General features: G+C 45.6%; 1 protein-coding gene across 1 annotated transcript; it reads right to left on the bottom strand.

Annotated features, from left to right (window-relative positions):
* Positions 1–15627: 15627 nt before the first annotated feature.
* LOC115005807 (interleukin-17A-like) lies at positions 15628–17820 on the bottom strand. The gene is made up of 4 exons (XM_029427753.1): positions 17711–17820; positions 17126–17270; positions 16209–16381; positions 15628–16022 (listed from the first exon to the last, which is right to left on the bottom strand). The coding sequence occupies exons 2-4, from the start codon at positions 17138–17140 to the stop codon at positions 15791–15793; spliced, it is 420 nt and encodes a 139-aa protein (XP_029283613.1). The 5' UTR covers positions 17141–17270; positions 17711–17820; the 3' UTR covers positions 15628–15790.
* Between the last annotated feature and the right edge of the window lie 5685 nt (positions 17821–23505).

Genomic DNA, 23505 nt, shown 5'->3' with positions numbered 1-23505 from the left:
CTGGGGCTGCCTGATCCTACTAAACCTTTCACCCAAGCGGTTGATGAACGTGATGGCTGTATGACTTCTGTACTGTTGCAAGATCATGGGGGAAAACAGAGGCCTGTTGCCTATTTCTCCTCCAAATTAGACGCTGTTGCTGCAGGTCTCCCTAAATGTCTTCGTGCTGTAGCTGCTGCTGAGAAAGCACACACTTCCTTACGAGACATTGTCGGCTATGCTACATTGACTCTTTTGGTGCCTCATGCTGTGTCTCTCATCTTGTGTGAACAAAGAACTTCACACCTCTCTGCTGCTCGCTATTTAAGATATCACACATGCCTTTTGGACATGCCAAATGTTGTAGTCAAACGTTGTACTACTCTCAATCCTGCATCTCTTATGCCCTTACCTGATGACGGTGACGAACACGACTGTGTTGCCGAATTACTCATTGTGTGCACACCACGACCTGACCTTAAAGACATACCTTTGACTAATCCTGATCTCGTTCTGTATGTTGATGCATCTCGTGACCCAGATGGTTCTAATCGTGTTGGTTTCTCTGTTGTTTCAGACTCTGCTGTACTCTGTTCTGGCCCTCTCCCATGTCACCTCTCACCACAGGCAGCTGAGCTTGTGGCCCTAACTGAAGCATGCTCTCTAGCTAAAGGGAAATCCGTAAATATTTACACAGATTCTACGTATGCTTTTGGGGTTGTCCATGATTTTGGGGCTATTTGGAAGTGTAGATCTTTCCTCAAATCTGACGGTAAACATGTCCTCAACCACGTGTTGGTTTCTAATCTGTTAGAAGCCATTCTACTCCCCTCTCAGATCTCTGTTTGTAAATGCACAGCTCACACCAGCAACACTGACCCTGTATCTCGGGGTAATGCATCTGCTGACTCTGCAGGAAAGACTGCAGCGCGCTCCCCAGCTAAAACCACTTACACATGTCCCTCCATTCCATTCCCTACATTGATAACATGTCCTCCCTCACGGCTATGCAAACACTGGCCCCACAAGCTGAACGCTCATCCTGGGCCACGGCTGGGGCTCATTTTGATCCCTCTGTTAAAATATGGATTGGTCCTAACTCCAATCCTTGTTTACCTCGCCATTTCTTTCCCCACTTTGCTAAATTGATACATGGGTTAGACCATGTGTCAAAAGGGGGGATGGTAAGTGCTATTAATACACACTGGTACACAAGGGGTTTTACAGTTGTGGCTCTAAAACATTGTGAAGCATGTTTAATTTGCATAACTCAAAATTCTGGTAAACCTGTAAAAGTTCAAGGGACAGGTGCACACCCACTCCCCGGTGGTCCATTTGAGCATATCATGTTTGATTTTATAGAACTCTCTCTATCAGAAGGAAAGAAACACTGCCTTGTTGTAGCAGACCTGTGGTCAAAATGGGTTGAAGCATTTCCTGTAAAAGCACAAACAGCAGGGGCAGTAGAAAAAATATACTAAGAGAGATTATCCCAAGATGGGGTCTGCCAAAGAAAGTATCAAGCGATAACGGCTCACACTTTGCAAACGAAGCAATAACCCAAATCGGTGAATACCTTGGCATGGACATTAGGAAACACTACTCCTATCACCCTCAAAGTGGAGGCGCTGTTGAAAGAGAAAATGGCAGAATCAAAAATAAACTACTTAAATGTTGTGCTGACACAAAGATGTCCTGGACACAAGCTCTGCCAATAGTGTTGATGTACATGAGAATGAGGAAAAGAACCAAAAGTCAGCTGAGCCCATTTGAGATATTGTTTGGTGCTCCTCCTCAGATTGGATTGACGGCACCAGGGATGCCACTCCCCTCCACGACTCTGTGTGAGGATGCTATGTTGAGCTATTGTATTAACCTCTCATCCAATTTAGCAGATATCCGCCGCCAGGTTGTAGCAGCCCTACCAACACCTGCAGACGGACCCCTGCACAGCCCGGAGACACAGTGCTGATCAAGGATTTCCGCAGAAAGAGCTGGAAAACCAGTCGTTGGCAGGGTTCATTCCTCATCCTCCTCGTCACCCAGACGGCAATAAAGGTTGCAGAAAGAGTCACTTGGGTCCATGCAAGCCACTGCAAAGCCGTAACAACTCATCAGGAAGAGAACAAAGAAACAGACGACGACAAGTAGTGTGCCAAACTACCACCAGCACCAGCACCACACCACACACATACACCACACACACCTCAAGTGTCAGGGATACAACTATTGGGCCTATGCTGCGTAGAAATAACGTTACTTCTACTGTTTATAATTTTCTGTGCAAATTGTGTTTTTCTCATTTGTTTAGGCATTGTTTGGGGTTTTTGGCTACAGTAGCGTTGGGAGAAAATCCACTAGAGCAAAATGATCACCCTTACCAAAATTCGAGAAAAAGGTAGCCGTGTTTGGAGAGTGTGTCTAAAGGACAAAAAGAAAATAGACATAGTCTATTGTATCATCAGCGTCGCGACATTATTGGTCCTCGCACTTCTCGTCCTAGGACCATGGCTAGTTCACTCGTCCAAAGAAGGAGATATTACAAAAAAAAAATAGACACCACAGGGACTGTCCATAGCATAACTGTACATTGGCGAAGAGGGTAGGAGTAGATGGGAAGACGGATTGGTGAAACGAGGGGAAAAGAATATTACCCTGCAGGAAGGCTCCACTAGAACTGTGAAATTAGACCCATGCGCATACATGACAGGTTTAGACCCAAAGAAGCGTGGATGGGCCGATATGTATATCTGCTATGTCGAGGATGGTGGCTACACCTCCACTCATTGTTCAGGAGGGTGGGCTGATATCCTTTGGACTACATCACATGAAGACTGGGGGTACACTCTATGGGGGGATAAAACAGACATTAAGGGACGCCTATCCATTACAAAGGTCAGCTCCACAGGGACAGCTGTTTTATTACAGCTCTGCGATGCCAGAACACGTCATGCTATGCGTGTACATTGTTCCCTCAAGATTCCTCTATGGCACTCCCGATCAGGCCCAGATCCTTATCCAAGACTGAAGTTATCTGTGCTCTGATAGCCCTAACTAACCCAATATCTACTCGTCCCGGTCACAAAGCTCGAAATTCATGGTACAAGGTTAACTCCATGGATATCCCAACCGCATGTAACTACCTACGAAAGGCTAAAATCCGTTCCACTAATGCCTACACTGTAATTGTAAGCTCGTTCAGAACTTTCAGACCACTCTCCAGGGTCCATTCTAGTCACCTCAATACTCTCCATCATACCGTTTGCATAAGAAGATATCATGTCCCTAATAACTTTGCCCCCTCCAAGTTCTTCGTTGGTGACATACCGGACTATTTATGTAAAATAATCCTCAATTCCACCTGCGGCGAAGGAGAGTATAACAAATCAATCTGTGTAGAGCCAAATATCCCAGACAGAATTAACCTATCAAAATTGTCCTCCAACCTATCTAGGAATGTCTATTGGCCAAGTGATTCTGGAGCAGGAAGCTTACAGGCCTATGTGTGGCTCTGTAGTGATTCCCTGTATCAAGTTCTGTCCCCCGTATGGACAGGAACCTGTGCTATGGTTGATTTAACTCCAGCCATTACCATTCTAGATACCCTGATATATACTACCCATCACTATCCTGAGTTCAGACACCCTAGTCATCATGCTCAGAAAAGTGAGGTGATTAGCCCAGGGACAAAATTCGTTAGTGGAATTTTCCCATGGTGGGGTGCAGTTAACAATGCTCACAACATAGACAAACTCCATGCTTCGGTAGAAAATCTGACCGCCATCGTGATCTCTGGTTTCACGGCTCTACCCCCTTACATGGCAGCCTCCAGAAACATGTTACAGCACCAACTCACCCTTGACCTTGTGTTTGCCTCCAAGGGGGGTCTGTGCCACGTTATAGGTGATTCATGCTGTACCTACATACCCGATGTATCCCAGAACATATCTGCAACCATATCTCATCTCAACGCCCTCTTAGCTGACATGAAAGCCGAGGACGTCCCTCTTAGCTCTGGCTGGGACTGGTGGTCCTGGCTCACTGGGGGCGGATGGGAAGCATGGGCAGCATGGGCAGCCCGGATATTGACGCCATTAATCATAATTTCTGTCCTACTAATCACATGCTGCTGTTGTGTTGTTCCTTTAATCAGAAAACTAGTATCTAGCATAATTTCCACAGCATTCGTACAGTACACTTCACTCCCAGACAAGGACCAAACACAACCTGAAGATTGTAATTTTCTGTACACAGATTCTGAATGTTCAGACACCGAAGTATAACTCCGTTCCTACATCTCACTAACGCTTATCTACTTCATGGCTCTGTTGCCATAAAACCCAGCTAGATTTCCATGACATATTTATGATGTACTTATTTAAAGACTGCAAGGTGCCAGTATGTATTGATGTCCTATGTTTGCCTATCTATCATTTTATTATTATTATTCTTGATGATCAAGTATGATCAAAAGAGAGGAATGTAATAGCTATTTAAATGTCTACTGTTTAAATAATGTACAAGTTCCCTGATCAAGCCAGAGCCAACTACCATTTCATGTTAATATGGAGGTGTCGTTTAAAAGACAGGACACAGACAATCCTCCCTTCAAATTAACATCCTGATTAAACTGATTAACTCACTGAGAAAGAATATTGAGTGTACCACTTCCTTTACTTTTTACATAACTGTTACCTTACAAACATCAAAAGGCAGTTTGTCCTTGTCCCCTGTTGTGTTTATCACCTAGTCACAAGACCAAGTATGTATAAAATCTCTGTGTGTTCTTTTTCAATCTACACTCTCCTAAAGAAGACACTGTGGTCGGTATAACTTGTGTCTTTGAGGACTCAAATAAATAAGTAAAGACAATTCTGTCTCTATCACCATTTATTTGACTTTATATACATCTCTCCAGAGTAAAAGAGGAAAACTTCCACAACATGTTAAAGAGGAGTCTCCTGCTGGATGTTACAGAGGAGTCTCCTGCTGGATGTTACAGAGGAGTCTCCTGCTGGATGTTACAGAGGAGTCTCCTGCTGGACGTTACAGAGGAGTCTCCTCCTGCTGGATGTTACAGAGGAGTCTCCTGCTGCTGGATGTTACAGAGGAGTCTCCTGCTGCTGGATGTTACAGAGGAGTCTCCTGCTGCTGGATGTTACAGAGGAGTCTCCTGCTGGATGTTACAGAGGAGTCTCCTGCTGGATGTTACAGAGAAGTCTCCTCCTGCTGGATGTTACAGAGGAGTCTCCTCCTGCTGGATGTTACAGAGGAGTCTCTTGCTGGATGTTACAGAGAAGTCTCCTCCTGCTGGATGTTACAGAGGAGTCTCCTCCTGCTGGATGTTACAGAGGAGTCTCCTCCTGCTGGATGTTACAGAGGAGTCTCCTCCTGCTGGATGTTACAGAGGAGTCTCCTCCTGCTGGATGTTACAGAGGAGTCTCTTGCTGGATGTTACAGAGGAGTCTCCTCCTGCTGGATGTTACAGAGGAGTCTCTTGCTGGATGTTACAGAGGAGTCTCCTCCTGCTGGATGTTACAGAGGAGTCTCTTGCTGGATGTTACAGAGGAGTCTCCTCCTAATGGATGTTACAGAGGAGTCTCCTGCTGGATGTTACAGAGGAGTCTCCTGCAGCTGGATGTGACAGAGAGGAGTCTCCTCCTGTTGGATGTTACAGAGGAGTCTCCTGCTGCTGGATGTTACAGAGGAGTCTCCTGCTGCTGGATGTTACAGAGGAGTCTCCTGCTGCTGGATGTTACAGAGGAGTGTCCTCCTGCTGGATGTTACAGAGGAGTCTCCTCCTGCTGGATGTTACAGAGGAGTCTCCTGCTGCTGGATGTTACAGAGGAGTGTCCTCCTGCTGGATGTTACAGAGGAGTCTCCTCCTGCTGGATGTTACAGAGGAGTCTCCTGCTGCTGGATGTTACAGAGGAGTGTCCTCCTGCTGGATGTTACAGAGGAGTGTCCTCCTGCTGGATGTTACAGAGGAGTCTCTTGCTGGATGTTACAGAGGAGTCTCCTCCTGCTGGATGTTACAGAGGAGTCTCCTGCTGCTGGATGTTACAGAGGAGTCTCCTGCTGCTGGATGTTACAGAGGAGTGTCCTCCTGCTGGATGTTACAGAGGAGTCTCCTCCTGCTGGATGTTACAGAGGAGTCTCCTGCTGCTGGATGTTACAGAGGAGTCTCCTGCTGGATGTTACAGAGGAGTCTCCTGCTGGATGTTACAGAGAAGTCTCCTCCTGCTGGATGTTACAGAGGAGTCTCCTCCTGCTGGATGTTACAGAGGAGTCTCTTGCTGGATGTTACAGAGAAGTCTCCTCCTGCTGGATGTTACAGAGGAGTCTCCTCCTGCTGGATGTTACAGAGGAGTCTCCTCCTGCTGGATGTTACAGAGGAGTCTCCTCCTGCTGGATGTTACAGAGGAGTCTCCTCCTGCTGGATGTTACAGAGGAGTCTCTTGCTGGATGTTACAGAGGAGTCTCCTCCTGCTGGATGTTACAGAGGAGTCTCTTGCTGGATGTTACAGAGGAGTCTCCTCCTGCTGGATGTTACAGAGGAGTCTCTTGCTGGATGTTACAGAGGAGTCTCCTCCTAATGGATGTTACAGAGGAGTCTCCTGCTGGATGTTACAGAGGAGTCTCCTGCAGCTGGATGTGACAGAGAGGAGTCTCCTCCTGTTGGATGTTACAGAGGAGTCTCCTGCTGCTGGATGTTACAGAGGAGTCTCCTGCTGCTGGATGTTACAGAGGAGTCTCCTGCTGCTGGATGTTACAGAGGAGTGTCCTCCTGCTGGATGTTACAGAGGAGTCTCCTCCTGCTGGATGTTACAGAGGAGTCTCCTGCTGCTGGATGTTACAGAGGAGTGTCCTCCTGCTGGATGTTACAGAGGAGTCTCCTCCTGCTGGATGTTACAGAGGAGTCTCCTGCTGCTGGATGTTACAGAGGAGTGTCCTCCTGCTGGATGTTACAGAGGAGTGTCCTCCTGCTGGATGTTACAGAGGAGTCTCTTGCTGGATGTTACAGAGGAGTCTCCTCCTGCTGGATGTTACAGAGGAGTCTCCTGCTGCTGGATGTTACAGAGGAGTCTCCTGCTGCTGGATGTTACAGAGGAGTGTCCTCCTGCTGGATGTTACAGAGGAGTCTCCTCCTGCTGGATGTTACAGAGGAGTCCCCTCCTGCTGGATGTTACAGAGGAGTCTCCTGCTGGATACTACAGAGGAGTCTCCTGCTGCTGGATGTTACAGAGGAGTCTCCTCCTGCTGGATGTTACAGAGGAGTCCCCTCCTGCTGGATGTTACAGAGGAGTCTCCTGCTGCTGGATGTTACAGAGGAGTGTCCTCCTGCTGGATGTTACAGAGGAATCTTCTCCTGCTGGATGTTACAGAGGAATCTCCTCCTGCTGGATGTTACAGAGGAGTCTCCTGCAGCTGGATGTGACAGAGAGGAGTCTCCTCCTGTTGGATGTTACAGAGGAGTCTCCTGCTGCTGGATGTTACAGAGGAGTCTCCTGCTGCTGGATGTTACAGAGGAGTGTCCTCCTGCTGGATGTTACAGAGGAGTCTCTTGCTGGATGTTACAGAGGAATCTCCTCCTGCTGGATGTTACAGAGGAGTCTCCTGCTGCTGGATGTTACAGAGGAGTCTCCTGCTGCTGGATGTTACAGAGGAGTGTCCTCCTGCTGGATGTTACAGAGGAGTCTCCTCCTGCTGGATGTTACAGAGGAGTCCCCTCCTGCTGGATGTTACAGAGGAGTCCCCTCCTGCTGGATGTTACAGAGGAGTCTCCTGCTGGATACTACAGAGGAGTCTCCTGCTGCTGGATGTTACAGAGGAGTCTCCTCCTGCTGGATGTTACAGAGGAGTCCCCTCCTGCTGGATGTTACAGAGGAGTCTCCTGCTGCTGGATGTTACAGAGGAGTGTCCTCCTGCTGGATGTTACAGAGGAATCTCCTCCTGCTGGATGTTACAGAGGAATCTCCTCCTGCTGGATGTTACAGAGGAGTCTCCTGCAGCTGGATGTGACAGAGAGGAGTCTCCTCCTGTTGGATGTTACAGAGGAGTCTCCTGCTGCTGGATGTTACAGAGGAGTCTCCTGCTGCTGGATGTTACAGAGGAGTGTCCTCCTGCTGGATGTTACAGAGGAGTCTCTTGCTGGATGTTACAGAGGAGTCTCCTCCTGCTGGATGTTACAGAGGAGTCTCCTGCTGCTGGATGTTACAGAGGAGTCTCCTGCTGCTGGATGTTACAGAGGAGTGTCCTCCTGCTGGATGTTACAGAGGAGTCTCCTCCTGCTGGATGTTACAGAGGAGTCCCCTCCTGCTGGATGTTACAGAGGAGTCCCCTCCTGCTGGATGTTACAGAGGAGTCTCCTGCTGGATACTACAGAGGAGTCTCCTGCTGCTGGATGTTACAGAGGAGTGTCCTCCTGCTGGATGTTACAGAGGAATCTCCTCCTGCTGGATGTTACAGAGGAGTCCCCTCCTGCTGGATGTTACAGAGGAGTCCCCTCCTGCTGGATGTTACAGAGGAGTCCCCTCCTGCTGGATGTTACAGAGGAGTCTCCTCCTGCTGGATGTTACAGAGGAGTCTCCTGCTGGATGTTACAGAGGAGTCTCCTGCTGGATGTTACAGAGGAGTCTCCTGCTGCTGGATGTTACAGAGGAGTCTCCTGCTGCTGGATGTTACAGAGGAGTCTCCTCCTGCTGGATGTTACAGAGGAGTCTCCTGCTGCTGGATGTTACCTAGGAGTCTCCTCCTGCTGGATGTTACAGAGGAGTCTCCTGCTGCTGGATGTTACCTAGGAGTCTCCTCCTGCAGGATCTTACAGAGGAGTCTCTTGCTGGATGTTACCGAGGAGTCTCCTCCTGCAGGATCTTACAGAGGAGTCTCCTCCTGCTGGATGTTACAGAGGAGTCTCCTCCTGCTGGATGTTACAGAGGAGTCTCCTCCTGCTGGATGTTACAGAGGAGTCTCCTGCAGCTGGATGTTACAGAGGAGTCTCCTCCTGCTGGATGTTACAGAGAGGAGTCTCCTCCTGTTGGATGTTACAGAGGAGTCTCCTGCTGCTGGATGTGACAGAGAGGAGTCTCCTGCTGGATGTTACAGAGGAGTCTCCTGCTGGATGTTACAGAGGAGTCTCCTGCTGCTGGATGTTACAGAGGAGTGTCCTCCTGCTGGATGTTACAGAGGAGTCTCCTGCAGCTGGATGTTACAGAGGAGTCTCCTCCTGCTGGGTGTTACAGAGGAGTCACCTCCTGCTGGATGTTACAGAGGAATCTCCTCCTGCTGGATGTTACAGAGGAGTCTCCTGCTGCTGGATGTTACAGAAGCGTCTCCTCCTTCTGGGTGTTACAAAGGAGTCACCTCCTGCTGGATGTTACAGAGGAGTCTCCTCCTGCTGGATGTTACAGAGGAGTCTCTTGCTGGATGTTACAGAGGAGTCTCCTCCTGCTGGATGTTACAGAGGAGTCTCCTCCTGCTGGATGTCACAGAGGAGTCTCCTGCTGGATGTTACAGAGGAGTCTCCTGCTACTGGATGTTACAGAGGAGTCTCCTGCTGCTGGATGTCACAGAGGTGTCTCCTCCTGCTGGATGTCACAGAGGAGTCTCCTGCTGGATGTTACAGAGGAGTCTCCTGCTGCTGGATGTTACAGAGGAGTCTCCTGCTGCTGGATGTTACAGAGGAGTCTCCTCCTGCTGGGTGTTACAGAGGAGTCACCTCCTGCTGGATGTTACAGAGGAATCTCCTCCTGCTGGATGTTACAGAGGAGTCTCCTGCTGCTGGATGTTACAGAGGAGTCTCCTCCTGCTGGGTGTTACAGAGGAGTCACCTCCTGCTGGATGTTACAGAGGAGTCTCCTGCTGGATACTACAGAGGAGTCTCCTCCTGCTGGATGTTACAGAGGAGTCCCCTCCTGCTGGATGTTACAGAGGAATCTCCTCCTGCTGGATGTTACAGAGGAGTCCCCTCCTGCTGGATGTTACAGAGGAGTCCCCTCCTGCTGGATGTTACAGAGGAGTCTCCTGCGGGATGTTACAGAGGAGTCTCCTCCTGCTGGATGTTACAGAGGAGTCTCCTGCTGGATGTTACAGAGGAGTCTCCTCCTGCTGGATGTTACAGAGGAATCTCCTCCTGCTGGATGTTACAGAGGAGTCTCCTGCTGCTGGATGTTACAGAGGAGTCTCCTGCTGGATGTTACAGAGGAGTCTCCTCCTGCTGGATGTTACAGAGGAGTCTCTTGCTGGATGTTACAGAGAAGTCTCCTGCTGCTGGATGTTACAGAGGAGTGTCCTCCTGCTGGATGTTACAGAGGAGTCTCCTCCTGCTGGATGTTACAGAGGAGTCTCTTGCTGGATGTTACAGAGGAGTCTCCTCCTAATGGATGTTACAGAGGAGTCTCCTGCTGGATGTTACAGAGGAGTCTCCTGCAGCTGGATGTGACAGAGAGGAGTCTCCTCCTGTTGGATGTTACAGAGGAGTCTCCTGCTGCTGGATGTTACAGAGGAGTCTCCTGCTGCTGGATGTTACAGAGGAGTCTCCTGCTGCTGGATGTTACAGAGGAGTGTCCTCCTGCTGGATGTTACAGAGGAGTCTCCTCCTGCTGGATGTTACAGAGGAGTCTCCTGCTGCTGGATGTTACAGAGGAGTGTCCTCCTGCTGGATGTTACAGAGGAGTCTCCTCCTGCTGGATGTTACAGAGGAGTCTCCTGCTGTTGGATGTTACAGAGGAGTGTCCTCCTGCTGGATGTTACAGAGGAGTGTCCTCCTGCTGGATGTTACAGAGGAGTCTCTTGCTGGATGTTACAGAGGAGTCTCCTCCTGCTGGATGTTACAGAGGAGTCTCCTGCTGCTGGATGTTACAGAGGAGTCTCCTGCTGCTGGATGTTACAGAGGAGTGTCCTCCTGCTGGATGTTACAGAGGAGTCTCCTCCTGCTGGATGTTACAGAGGAGTCCCCTCCTGCTGGATGTTACAGAGGAGTCTCCTGCTGGATACTACAGAGGAGTCTCCTGCTGCTGGATGTTACAGAGGAGTCTCCTCCTGCTGGATGTTACAGAGGAGTCCCCTCCTGCTGGATGTTACAGAGGAGTCTCCTGCTGCTGGATGTTACAGAGGAGTGTCCTCCTGCTGGATGTTACAGAGGAATCTCCTCCTGCTGGATGTTACAGAGGAATCTCCTCCTGCTGGATGTTACAGAGGAGTCTCCTGCAGCTGGATGTGACAGAGAGGAGTCTCCTCCTGTTGGATGTTACAGAGGAGTCTCCTGCTGCTGGATGTTACAGAGGAGTCTCCTGCTGCTGGATGTTACAGAGGAGTGTCCTCCTGCTGGATGTTACAGAGGAGTCTCTTGCTGGATGTTACAGAGGAATCTCCTCCTGCTGGATGTTACAGAGGAGTCTCCTGCTGCTGGATGTTACAGAGGAGTCTCCTGCTGCTGGATGTTACAGAGGAGTGTCCTCCTGCTGGATGTTACAGAGGAGTCTCCTCCTGCTGGATGTTACAGAGGAGTCCCCTCCTGCTGGATGTTACAGAGGAGTCCCCTCCTGCTGGATGTTACAGAGGAGTCTCCTGCTGGATGTTACAGAGGAGTCTCCTGCTGGATACTACAGAGGAGTCTCCTGCTGCTGGATGTTACAGAGGAGTCTCCTCCTGCTGGATGTTACAGAGGAGTCCCCTCCTGCTGGATGTTACAGAGGAGTCTCCTGCTGCTGGATGTTACAGAGGAGTGTCCTCCTGCTGGATGTTACAGAGGAATCTCCTCCTGCTGGATGTTACAGAGGAATCTCCTCCTGCTGGATGTTACAGAGGAGTCTCCTGCAGCTGGATGTGACAGAGAGGAGTCTCCTCCTGTTGGATGTTACAGAGGAGTCTCCTGCTGCTGGATGTTACAGAGGAGTCTCCTGCTGCTGGATGTTACAGAGGAGTGTCCTCCTGCTGGATGTTACAGAGGAGTCTCTTGCTGGATGTTACAGAGGAGTCTCCTCCTGCTGGATGTTACAGAGGAGTCTCCTGCTGCTGGATGTTACAGAGGAGTCTCCTGCTGCTGGATGTTACAGAGGAGTGTCCTCCTGCTGGATGTTACAGAGGAGTCTCCTCCTGCTGGATGTTACAGAGGAGTCCCCTCCTGCTGGATGTTACAGAGGAGTCCCCTCCTGCTGGATGTTACAGAGGAGTCTCCTGCTGGATACTACAGAGGAGTCTCCTGCTGCTGGATGTTACAGAGGAGTGTCCTCCTGCTGGATGTTACAGAGGAATCTCCTCCTGCTGGATGTTACAGAGGAGTCCCCTCCTGCTGGATGTTACAGAGGAGTCCCCTCCTGCTGGATGTTACAGAGGAGTCCCCTCCTGCTGGATGTTACAGAGGAGTCTCCTCCTGCTGGATGTTACAGAGGAGTCTCCTGCTGGATGTTACAGAGGAGTCTCCTGCTGGATGTTACAGAGGAGTCTCCTGCTGCTGGATGTTACAGAGGAGTCTCCTGCTGCTGGATGTTACAGAGGAGTCTCCTCCTGCTGGATGTTACAGAGGAGTCTCCTGCTGCTGGATGTTACCTAGGAGTCTCCTCCTGCTGGATGTTACAGAGGAGTCTCCTGCTGCTGGATGTTACCTAGGAGTCTCCTCCTGCAGGATCTTACAGAGGAGTCTCTTGCTGGATGTTACCGAGGAGTCTCCTCCTGCAGGATCTTACAGAGGAGTCTCCTCCTGCTGGATGTTACAGAGGAGTCTCCTCCTGCTGGATGTTACAGAGGAGTCTCCTCCTGCTGGATGTTACAGAGGAGTCTCCTGCAGCTGGATGTTACAGAGGAGTCTCCTCCTGCTGGATGTTACAGAGAGGAGTCTCCTCCTGTTGGATGTTACAGAGGAGTCTCCTGCTGCTGGATGTGACAGAGAGGAGTCTCCTGCTGGATGTTACAGAGGAGTCTCCTGCTGGATGTTACAGAGGAGTCTCCTGCTGCTGGATGTTACAGAGGAGTGTCCTCCTGCTGGATGTTACAGAGGAGTCTCCTGCAGCTGGATGTTACAGAGGAGTCTCCTCCTGCTGGGTGTTACAGAGGAGTCACCTCCTGCTGGATGTTACAGAGGAATCTCCTCCTGCTGGATGTTACAGAGGAGTCTCCTGCTGCTGGATGTTACAGAAGCGTCTCCTCCTTCTGGGTGTTACAAAGGAGTCACCTCCTGCTGGATGTTACAGAGGAGTCTCCTCCTGCTGGATGTTACAGAGGAGTCTCTTGCTGGATGTTACAGAGGAGTCTCCTCCTGCTGGATGTTACAGAGGAGTCTCCTCCTGCTGGATGTCACAGAGGAGTCTCCTGCTGGATGTTACAGAGGAGTCTCCTGCTACTGGATGTTACAGAGGAGTCTCCTGCTGCTGGATGTCACAGAGGAGTCTCCTCCTGCTGGATGTCACAGAGGAGTCTCCTGCTGGATGTTACAGAGGAGTCTCCTGCTGCTGGATGTTACAGAGGAGTCTCCTGCTGCTGGATGTTACAGAGGAGTCTCCTCCTGCTGGGTGTTACAGAGGAGTCACCTCCTGCTGGATGTTACAGAGGAATCTCCTCCTGCTGGATGTTACAGAGGAGTCTCCTGCTGCTGGATGTTACAGAGGAGTCTCCTCCTGCTGGGTGTTACAGAGGAGTCACCTCCTGCTGGATGTTACAGAGGAGTCTCCTGCTGGATACTACAGAGGAGTCTCCTCCTGCTGGATGTTACAGAGGAGTCCCCTCCTGCTGGATGTTACAGAGGAATCTCCTCCTGCTGGATGTTACAGAGGAGTCCCCTCCTGCTGGATGTTACAGAGGAGTCCCCTCCTGCTGGATGTTACAGAGGAGTCTCCTGCGGGATGTTACAGAGGAGTCTCCTCCTGCTGGATGTTACAGAGGAGTCTCCTGCTGGATGTTACAGAGGAGTCTCCTCCTGCTGGATGTTACAGAGGAATCTCCTCCTGCTGGATGTTACAGAGGAGTCTCCTGCTGCTGGATGTTACAGAGGAGTCTCCTGCTGGATGTTACAGAGGAATCTCCTCCTGCTGGATGTTACAGAGGAGTCTCCTCCTGCTGGATGTTACAGAGGAGTCTCCTGCTGCTGGATGTTACAGAGGAGTCTCCTGCTGCTGGATGTTACAGAGGAGTCTCCTCCTGCTGGATGTTACAGAGGAGTCTCCTGCTGCTGGATGTTACCTAGGAGTCTCCTCCTGCTGGATGTTACAGAGGAGTCTCCTCCTGCTGGATCTTACAGAGGAGTCTCCTCCTGCTGGATGTTACAGAGGAGTCTCCTCCTGCAGGATCTTACAGAGGAGTCTCCTCCTGCTGGATGTTACAGAGGAGTCTCCTGCTGGATGCTACAAAGGAGTCCCCTCCTGCTGGATGTTACAGAGGAGTCTCCTCCTGCTGGATGTTACAGAGGAGTCTCCTCCTGCTGGATGTTACAGAGGAGTCTCCTCCTGCTGGATGTTACAGAGGAGTCTCCTCCTGCAGGATCTTACAGAGGAGTCTCCTCCTGCTGGATGTTACAGAGGAGTCTCCTGCTGGATGCTACAAAGGAGTCCCCTCCTGCTGGATGTTACAGAGGAGTCTCCTCCTGCTGGATCTTACAGAGGAGTCTCCTCCTGCTGGATGTTACAGAGGAGTCTCCTGCTGGATGTTACAGAGGAGTCTCCTCCTGCTGGATGTTACAGAGGAGTCTCCTGCTGGATGTTACAGAGGAGTCTCCTGCTGGATGTTACAGAGGAGTCTCCTCCTGCTGGATATTATATATTATATATATATTATATATTAAATACTCTATTATATATATTATATATTAAATACTCTATTATATATATTATATATTAAATACTCTATTATATATATTATATATTAAATACTCTATTATATATATATATATATATATATATATAAATATATATATATTATATTATATACTCTATTATATATATATATATTAAATACTCTATTATATATATTATATATTAAATACTCTATTATATATATATATATATATATATATATATATATATATATTAAATACTCTATTATATATATTATATATACAGTATATTATACTTATATTTACACAGGATTGGATTTAAATAAACTGCTGAAAGAATATTAAATAAAATAATAATAATAATAATAATAATAATGAAAACACATTTCACTGACATGATGCTGAAGGTGAGTTTGAGACTTTCATCTTGAGATGTTCGAGGGAGAGACGGTTATTGAGTCAATGTTATATTATGAATATACTATATTAACATTATTACAAATGTGTTGGTTTGTGTTGTTCATTAAAAACAAAAAAGGACTTTTTACACTGTATTATATGTGTTGATAAAAGGTTTCAATTCTGGTATCGTGAACACGTTTCTCTTTGCAGAATGACGCACAGCGTTAAAGATCTAATATTAATGTAGATGTGATGTGAATATACGAAACAGTCCCATGCCACTGAAGTGAGTTTATTTCAGTGCCCACCTGCTCACAGCTCATACATAAAGATAAAATATAACTAAAACATATTGAACCTTTTCTGACCGACAGACTAACTCAGTAGTGAGCTGCACAACAGATGTCAAAATGTAACAACTTGAATCACTATTTAAATATTTATTTGGTTGAATTAACAGGAAGCTGCTGCAAAATGTAGTTAATTTAGTTTAATTACATTTAGTTCACTAAACACTGGGAAATAAATATACAAACATGGAGTTACAGGCTTGTTTGTTTTATTCAGTCCATTTTGCTTCCATTCTTTGGTTCTGGTTCAGATTCAGATTCAGGTTCGGGTGGTGGGGGTTCAGGTTGAGATGGTTTAGTTGTGGTTGGATTTGGCCCAGACGCAGGTACATCCGACAGCCACAGAGCGGTAGGACGCCGTGTAGCAGCGACCTCCTCCCAGCCGGTTCAGCACCAGGACGTTCTGGTAGACCGGGACAGAGTTCAGGTTGTGTCCGTCCGTCTGTCCGGTGCTGGGACTGGAACAGACGCCGCTGCACTCGGCCTCCCAGAGAGTGGAGGGGATCCGGTTCGTCACTGTGGACGACCTGAACAAACAACTAAACATTAAAAAAGAAGAAGCGTCACACAACGCTTTGTGGACTTCAAACTACGGATCTGGCCGTCACCATCTTGGTTTTAGAACCAGAACCATTCATTCATCCACTCATTGATTCATTCATTCATCCACTCATTGATTCATCCAGTCATTCCTTCATGTATGTCCTGCTGACCTCCAGCTCCACGGGGACAGAGATCTGCGGTGGATGTTCCCGTTTCCTTCCGACGAGGAGGAGACCTCGGAGGAGAACGCCAACATGGAGTCACAGGCGGGAGGAGGAGGAGGAGGAGGAGGCTCAGACACTCTGGAGGAGGAGACGACTACCCACAATGCACTGCAACACACCTGAAGACAGGAGAGACGCAACATTTAAATGAGCTCGTTTGATAAAAGGCTACAACAGAATATTACTGCAGGAACAAAGTTTTACTCTTCAGGTACTTGTACTTTACTTGAGTTACTTTATACTTCTACTCCAGATTATTTCAGAGGTAAATGTTTTACTTATCTGACAGTTTCAGTTACGAGTTACTTTGCAGATTAGAGTAAAAAACAACGATAATGAATATAAAACACTTTGTATTGAAACACAGTAAATTAGGCCACATGACATGAAATGCTGCTTGCCTGTTAATGCACCAGTAATAATAATATTACAATAATATAACATTAAAACACGACTGCGTGTAAGGAATTTTATACTTTAAATACATTTTCCTCATAATTATTTCTGTACTTTTAATTAAGTAAGGTTTGGAATGCAATTACACACTGCAAGCTTTTACTGTCATTACAAAGAGTACAGCTGAATTAGGAGCAGAAAATAAAAGAGGAAAAAACACCACAAAACATCCACAGACAACAAACGCAGGTTCTAATAAGTAAAATAAAAAATGTTATTTTGTGCTGGAATAAGAGTAATTATTGCACGAGAATAAATGTAATTACCTGAGCCAAACAATCTGCATTTAAGTCACATTTTGTTGCACTTAATTATTAATTTCTCTCTAATTTTCCTCAGAAATCAGAGTATTAGAGGTCTGAGCGCTCAGTGTCATCGTCTCATTTTGTTAATAAAGTTTTACCCACCAGCAGCAGCTTCATGTTGCCTCTCTGCTCCGTCCAGCTTCTGTTGTCACGGATTTGACATCAGATGCTTTTATGTGATGACTGAGGGGAGATTCCTGTTATCTGTGCATCCATCTGCACCTCACGGTGAGGAGATGAGTCTCATCTACAGATCGGGAGATTAAAATAACGTTTTCTTCACTTCCTAAAACGTTTCTCACGATAAACTGCTCACAATAAAATCCCCTGAAGTTTAGACTACTACAACATTATTTACACTCCAACAGAGTGTGTGTGTGTGTGTGTGCGCGTTTGTGTTTGTGTGTGTGTGTGTGTGTGTGTGCGCATTTGTGTTTGTGTGTGTGTGTGTGTGTGTGTGTGTGTGTGTGTGCGCGTTTGTGTTTGTGTGTGTGTGTGTGTGCGTTTGTGTGTGTGTGTGTGTGTGTGCGCGTTTGTGTTTGTGTGTGTGTGTCTGCGTTTGTGTGTGTGTGTTACACTAAATGGGAATAAGACACAAAAGATTAAATAATATGTATATATAAATAAGATGGAATACAATACATAACATAAGAAGAAAAAAAAGCCATGCTAACATGCTAATGTTACCATGTTCACCATGTAGCATTATTATGCTAGCAGCTACTGATGAATGACACAAAGTGCAGCTGAGGATGAGGAATGTCAGATTTGGGGGTCGCAGCTAAAAAGATTTAAAAAAATCTAGACAACGAATCTGGACATGAAGAGTACAGAAAACACAGGGCGGAGAACTCAAACACAGAATAACACACACAAGGAACGCCTGCAGGATCAGGTTTTATACTGCAAGCTGATGAGGGAAAGTGGAAACAGGTGAGCAGGTGAGAGAGACAACGAGGCAGAACTTTAAAGGGACAATCTGTAACATTTCCTCTTTTAAATGTCTAAAAACGACAATGACCTGAAGGTAACGTTTCCTCTCTCACCTGTCATGATGTCATCAGTCCTGTGTTGTATATGTAGTGAGACAGAGACATGTGTAATGTCCCTGAAGGTAACGTTTCCTCTCTCTCTCCTGTCATGGTGTCATCAGTCCTGTGTTGTATATGTAGTGAGACAGAGACATGTGTAATGTCCCTGAAGATAACGTTTCCTCTCTCTCTCCTGTCATGGTGTCATCAGTCCTGTGTTGTATATGTAGTGAGACAGAGACATGTGTAATGTTCCTGAAGGTAACGTTTCCTCTCTCTCCTGTCATGGTGTCATCAGTCCTGTGTTGTATATGTAGTGAGACAGAGACATGTGTAATGTCCCTGAAGGTAACGTTTCCTCTCTCCTGTCATGGTGTCATCAGTCCTGTGTTGTATATGTAGTGAGACAGAGACATGTGTAATGTCCCTGAAGGTAACGTTTCCTCTCTCTCCTGTCATGGTGTCATCAGTCCTGTGTTGTATATGTAGTGAGACAGAGACATGTGTAATGTCCCTGAAAGTAACGTTTCCTCTCTCCTGTCATGGTGTCATCAGTCCTGTGTTGTATATGTAGTGAGACAGAGATGTGTAATGTTCCTGAAGGTAACGTTTCCTCTCTCTCCTGTCATGGTGTCATCAGTCCTGTGTTGTATATGTAGTGAGACAGAGACATGTGTAATGTTCCTGAAGGTAACGTTTCCTCTCTCTCCTGTCATGGTGTCATCAGTCCTGTGTTGTATATGTAGTGAGACAGAGATGTGTAATGTTCCTGAAGGTAACGTTTCCTCTCTCTCCTGTCATGGTGTCATCAGTCCTGTGTTGTATATGTAGTGAGACAGAGACATGTGTAATGTCCCTGAAGGTAACGTTTCCTCTCTCCTGTCATGGTGTCATCAGTCCTGTGTTGTATATGTAGTGAGACAGAGATGTGTGTAATGTTCCTGAAGGTAACGTTTCCTCTCTCTCCTGTCATGGTGTCATCAGTCCTGTGTTGTATATGTAGTGAGACAGAGATGTGTGTAATGTCCCTGAAGGTAACGTTTCCTCTCTCTCCTGTCATGGTGTCATCAGTCCTGTGTTGTATATGTAGTGAGACAGAGACATGTGTAATGTTCCTGAAGGTAACGTTTCCTCTCTCTCCTGTCATGGTGTCATCAGTCCTGTGTTGTATATGTAGTGAGACAGAGACATGTGTAATGTCCCTGAAGGTAACGTTTCCTCTCTCTACTGTCATGGTGTCATCAGTCCTGTGTTGTATATGTAGTGAGACAGAGACATGTGTAATGTTCCTGAAGGTAACGTTTCCTCTCTCTACTGTAATGGCGTCGTCTCCCCTTTGAGCAGCGTCAGCGTTGTGTTTGTAGCCAGAAGCTTCATAAACTGACTGTTTATCCAGTTTATAAGACACTTTCGTTAGCGGCAGCCGAACAGCGTGCAGGAGAAACTCTGAGAGGAGGAGAGAAGAACTCCCTTGATGCACCGCTGATGTACCACCACACCAAACTCCCATGATGCACCGCTGCTGCACCACCACAACAAACTCCAGCTGTTGCTGTTGTTTTCATCCAGAGTGGCAGAAGGTTACAGATTATGTTTTTAACAACAAATTTCAAAACAAGAATTGATGATTTTTACAGATTTTCTAATATTTGCGCAGCCTTTCCTCAGCTTCCTGTTTCCATACATGGAGCTCAGAGAGCCCCGCCCCTCGCGGTGACATCACGGTGGCAGTGTGTTGTGTGGTTTTGGCAGTGATGTGGTCGCTCTGAGGTTTTCGGAGCTGCAGCTCCACGCTGACCTCGTTTCACTGAGACGAAAGCCGAGACGATGAGCATGAATCTGATGATTACCGTCACAGCTGTCAGCACTTTTCTCAGCGACCTGAGTCGGTCCTGAAAACCTCTTCTCTCTAAAATGTAAAGACACAACTTTACTATTTCTATCACAAAAAACAAAAAACTGTGAGGTTTGTCCACAGGGTAGCGCCACAGGAAACATCATGTTGCACCAACAATATATATAAAAAAAGAGTCAAACTTACCTGATGTGCACAAAAGAATTCGGCTTATTTCTGCTCATTAAATATGTTATAAAAGATATTTAAAATAATGTATTTATGTATGTTTAAATACATATATGTGTGTATATATATGTATATATGTATATGTATATGTATATATGTATATATATCTATATATATATATATATATATATATATATATATATATATATGTGTATATATGTATATATGTATATATATATATATATACATATATATATATATATATATATATGTGTATATATGTATATATATATATATATATATACACACACACATGTATATACACACACACACACATATATATATAGCTGTATATATATCTATATATATATAGATATATATATGTATATATGTGTGTATACATATATGTGTGTGTGTGTGTGTGTGTGTGTGTGTGTGTGTGTGTGTGTGTGTGTGTGTATACATATGTGGGAAGAGATAAAGGATGTAAGCGTGTCAGATTGTGAATCACAGTCTGTGTTCCTGGTTGTCAGTCAGAGATTTTGTGGTCCACGCAGCCCACAGAGCGGAGCAGAAAGTCCCGCTGCAGCCTGTCACCCTGAAGGTTTCCAGGAACCACATCAGTCCTAGAAAGCCCAGCAGCCCAGATCAGAGATCACCTGACACACATTCCTCTCATGGTGACACTGCGTCCTCCTCTGGGCTCTACAGAACCTCCTGTGAAGTACTGAGACCCCCGTTTCTAAACATCCAGAAAATGACTTTGCTTTGAGTACAATTCAGAGGTTTTGGGCAATTTATCTTCCAGAACACGTCTACCGTCAGACGAGAAGAAAGAAAGTTTGTGTAACAGCTACATTACATAATGCCTCATGTACATATTAAACACTTGTAATATAAACTTGTGTTGATGTGAGTCATGAAGTGGGGAAGCTTCATGATATCTGTTAGTTACATGTTTGACTCTGTTCACCTGTAGTGTGTACAACATGTATGACTCTGTTCACCTGTAGTGTGTACAACATGTATGACTCTGTTCACCTGTAGTGTGTACAACATGTATGACTCTGTTCACCTGTAGTGTGTACAACATGTATGACTCTGTTCACCTGTAGTGTGTACAACATGTATGACTCTGTTCACCTGTAGTGTGTACAACATGTATGACTCTGTTCACCTGTAGTGTGTACAACATGTATGACCCTGTTCACCTGTAGTGTGTACAACATGTATGACCCTGTTCACCTGTAGTGTGTACAACATGTATGACTCTGTTCACCTGTAGTGTGTACAACATGTATGACCCTGTTCACCTGTAGTGTGTACAACATGTATGACCCTGTTCACCTGTAGTGTGTACAACATGTATGACTCTGTTCACCTGTAGTGTGTACAACATGTATGACCCTGTTCACCTGTAGTGTGTACAACATGTATGACTCTGTTCACCTGTAGAGTGTACAACATGTTTGACCCTGTTCACCTGTAGTGTGTACAACATGTATGACCCTGTTCACCTGTAGTGTGTACAACATGTATGACTCTGTTCACCTGTAGTGTGTACAACATGTATGACTCTGTTCACCTGTAGTGTGTACAACATGTATGAATGTTACAATACATATCTTTAAAGGAGCTTTTCTCTAAAGGAGCTTTTTCTCACACTCTTCAGCAGAAGTCTCCACTTCAGCAGCACTTACATACACCAAACTTTCCACTTTCATTCCTCTCTATATTCTGAAGCTTTGTGCAGAGGGCTTTGTTCACATGTCACTCACAGCTCATGTTATACACGCTACACTCACTACATGCAGGAGATGCACAGAGTTCTGTGTGTTGACAGGATTCAGTGATTTATGGAGTGATACAAAGACAGATCCAGAATCTGTACAAACCTTTGACATGTGAACAACATGAAACACTTTGAACCTGCTTCATCCAGACTTCTCTTTATATCTGGACATGGAGCACATCAGCACATCTTTAATAACATAATGCCTCATTTACATAAAATTACTGTTTGTGTCAATGGAGTCTGGTGTCTTTGAAGCATAGATAACAGCTTCAGATCTCTTTTGTATTTTTGTGGTATTATACTTGTAGTATTTGTTTCGTGCCTCTCGTTATTTGTCTGCAGCTCAGGAAGGTTTTAATATAAAACTTTTCTTGGCCTCTGTTTCGGACTTTAACATAAGAATAAATCAATGCTTCCAATGGCCTGTAAGCGCCTGTAAACGCTTTGAGGACGACGCAGCAGGAAGCAGGAAGTGTCGCTGATAAGCATCAACCCGTCAGTCAAACCAGGTCAGAGGCGAGCTGGCAGCGTGGGATGAAAAAGAAAAACACACACAAAATACCTGATAGTGATGATGCTGCAGCTCCTGAGTCACAACACGACTGTAAACCAGGTCAGACGCTGCAACACGCTCACATCCTGCATCATATGATGCTGCAACTCAGCAGATTTCACTTGTGCAGAGAGGAGACCTGGGGGAGACGGACGCATTCAGGGAGTCAGAGGACCCGGGCGCCTCAGAGAGAAATACTCATGTAGGGGAGTTTCTGTTGCTGCATCAGACGTACGACTTTAAAGCAGCTGTGATACAAAGACCTGAGGTCGAGACGTGACTCAGACCAACTTCATCTCGATGTCCTGCACACATCTAACTTCAAACACAGAAACATTAAAGACAAGAGAAACAACAGTATTTATTTCACCTAGATATAGATATACAGATATCTCTCTCTCTCTCTATCTCTATTATTATCTCTCTCTCTCTATATATATATATATATATATATATAGAGAGAGATAATAATAATAATAATAATAATAATAATAATACATTAGATTTGTATAGCGCTTTTCTAGAAACTCAAAGACGCTTAAATAGATATGCGTATATAGTTATATCTATAAATATAAAGATATATTTATAGATATACAATGTGTATATATATATAGATACTGTATATTTATCAATATATCTATAAACAGAAAAAACGTGGACAATTAAGAGAAACAACAGTATTTATTTAACCTAGATACATAGATATACATATGGATATAGATATATATATATATATATATATATATATATATATATATATATATCTATATATACATATATAGATATATACACAGTATATATCTATGATGCTATATATATATATATTCAGTATATCTATTAATCAAGCTCAATCAATCAATCAAAAAACGTTATTGTCATTTCGAGATTATACAATGTACAATTCAAATGAAATTTCGTTGTCCTGGCTTACTGTAAAAGTGACTGAGTAATAAGTATTTAAAAGTGTTGTGGTGCTGATGCATAAATATAAAATAAAATGTGTAAATAGAAATGTACTTTATATAAATAACATATATACACTCTAAAAAATATATACGTTTAAGAGTTTCTAAAGAG

The sequence above is a fragment of the Cottoperca gobio genome, unplaced genomic scaffold (assembly GCF_900634415.1).
Source record: "Cottoperca gobio unplaced genomic scaffold, fCotGob3.1 fCotGob3_370arrow_ctg1, whole genome shotgun sequence".
In the NCBI taxonomy this organism is placed as follows: Eukaryota; Metazoa; Chordata; class Actinopteri; order Perciformes; family Bovichtidae; genus Cottoperca; species Cottoperca gobio.
Note: the sequence above shows the minus strand (reverse complement) of the source record. Positions and strands in the feature narration are given on the sequence as shown.

Excerpts from the sequence above, each read along its gene's own strand:
- LOC115005807 (XM_029427753.1), bottom strand. Across the intron at positions 16,023-16,208 it reads CTGTCCCCGTGGAGCTGGAG|GTCGTCCACAGTGACGAACC; the intron begins GTCAGCAGGACA and ends TTGTTTGTTCAG.